At 49.9% G+C, this 1,954-nt stretch overlaps 1 protein-coding gene across 1 annotated transcript; it reads left to right on the top strand.

Moving 5' to 3' along the window:
* Positions 1 to 6: 6 nt before the first annotated feature.
* HOXD8 (homeobox D8) lies at positions 7 to 1,241 on the top strand. Its single transcript, XM_009894526.1, has 2 exons — positions 7 to 274; positions 860 to 1,241. The coding sequence occupies exons 1-2, from the start codon at positions 250 to 252 to the stop codon at positions 1,153 to 1,155; spliced, it is 321 nt and encodes a 106-aa protein (XP_009892828.1). The 5' UTR covers positions 7 to 249; the 3' UTR covers positions 1,156 to 1,241.
* Positions 1,242 to 1,954: the final 713 nt, after the last annotated feature.

Genomic DNA, 1,954 nt, shown 5'->3' with positions numbered 1-1,954 from the left:
GGGAGCCCCACGGCCGCCTACCAGCCGCCTCCGCCTCCCCCCGCCGCGCCTCCGCCTCCTGCCCCCTGTAGCGGGGTTACCTGTCATGGGGAGCCCGCTAAATTTTACGGATACGAAAACTTACAGAGACAGCAGATTTTTACGACACAGCAAGAGGCCGAGCTGGTACAATATCCTGACTGTAAATCGTCCAGTGCTAATATTGGCGAGGAACCAGACCACTTAAATCAGAGCTCGTCTCCTGCTCAAATGTTTCCCTGGATGAGACCACAAGGTTGGACGCAGTCAAAAATTTGCTTCCATCTCACGTCTGAGTTTGAAACTTTCTTTTCCTCCTCCCGCTTCTTTCTCGCTGCTTCTCGCTCCCTGCCTCTGCCGCCCGCTCTCCCTGCCTCTCTCCCCGCGATTCCTACCGCCGCGGTGGCTTGCGATAATAAAACGGTACAGTAAGCAAAGAGAAACCTCTGCAGAAGGCGGCTGCCACCCCAAGAGTAGCCTTAAAGTCGCCTCTGGGACACAGAGGCGCAGCTGACACGCTCGCCCGGCTCCCGCCGCCGCTGTCTGAACGGGAAGGGTGCAGGGCCGGGGGGTGCCGGTTACCAGATTAATAAAGTGACCCCGTAAACTCGGTCCAGGGGGAGAGCTGAGGCGCTTGGTGCATCTGCTGTCGCTGTTTTTTCCCGCACTCGTGTGTAAAGCTCTAGGCTCCTCCGTGCCCTCTGCTTTCTCTCCCTGCCTTTCTGTGGGGCTTCCTTCCCCCGAGGGACTTCCAGAGGGACCCGAGCCCTTGCTCCCTGCCTGCGCCTTCTTTTGAACGGCCACACCGACCTCCAAAACCCTGTGTTTTTGTTTCAAACAGCAGCGCCGGGTAGGAGGAGAGGAAGACAAACATACAGCCGATTCCAGACTCTAGAGCTGGAAAAGGAGTTCCTCTTTAACCCCTATCTGACCAGGAAGAGGAGGATCGAGGTGTCCCACGCACTAGGACTCACCGAGAGGCAGGTAAAGATCTGGTTTCAGAACAGGAGGATGAAATGGAAAAAAGAGAACAACAAGGACAAATTCCCCGCTTCCAGACAGGAGGGAAAGGAAGGGGAGGCCAAAAAGGAAGCACATGATCTGGAAGAAGACAGAGCTGAAGGCCAAACGAATTAGATTTTGCCCTAAAAGCCTTTGTGAAAGGCTATCAGAAATAACCAGCGCCACAGCCCGACATCACGGCCCCGTCTCGCCTTGTACGTGGTCCTGTCGTGGGACGAGTGACCCCGTGTCCCTCCGCTTGACATTTCTCTGCTTCGGGTGCTTCAGTTGTTTGTGGCTTTGTTTTGTTTTGTTTTGTTTTTAACTGTATCCGGAACAATCTGTAGATTTAGCAGTTCATCTGCTTCTTTTGGAAATTTGATACAGAGTTTGTAACAATACATTTCTAATGATATATATAAATATATATATTTTTTTTTCAATCTTTAAAGACGGTGATTGCGGGAAACGACATAAACTTCCTAATAATAGATACCAATAAGCAAGACATTTAACAATGCTTTATTAATCAAGACAAGTGCACTTGTACTATTTTAATTCTTGTTCTTATCTTATGTTGAGTAAATTAAATAAATCTAATAAATTTGAATAAAAGATCTTAGAAATATATTTAACCTTCTGCTATTGATATTTGATTAAAATAAACCAAATTTATTCAAATATAAAAGGTATCGGCTTCCTGATATCCTTTTTGTAATTCACTTCTCCATCAACCTTCAGAGCCTCTCCGTGTCGGGAATAACTCCATCCTGCGCCTTTCCCCCGTCCTTCCTCCGACGCTGGGTGTTTCTGTGGAGTATGGGAATGGCACATTGGATACAAATCCTGATTTTCGCTCCCTGCCGCCTGCACACCGACATTTCGGAGGCCGCCAGTCACGGGGCCCGGGGGGAAGCAGCGGGGGCGGGCGGCC

This window comes from Charadrius vociferus, unplaced genomic scaffold (genome assembly GCF_000708025.1).
Source record: "Charadrius vociferus isolate BGI_N301 unplaced genomic scaffold, ASM70802v2 scaffold161, whole genome shotgun sequence".
NCBI classification, from domain to species: Eukaryota; Metazoa; Chordata; class Aves; order Charadriiformes; family Charadriidae; genus Charadrius; species Charadrius vociferus.
Note: the sequence above shows the minus strand (reverse complement) of the source record. Positions and strands in the feature narration are given on the sequence as shown.

Bases quoted from the DNA above. Each gene is read 5' to 3' on its own strand.
- HOXD8 (XM_009894526.1), top strand. From the start codon at position 250: ATGTTTCCCTGGATGAGACCACAAG. The intron at 275-859 runs GTTGGACGCAGT...TGTTTCAAACAG, and splicing joins TCCCTGGATGAGACCACAAG to CAGCGCCGGGTAGGAGGAGA.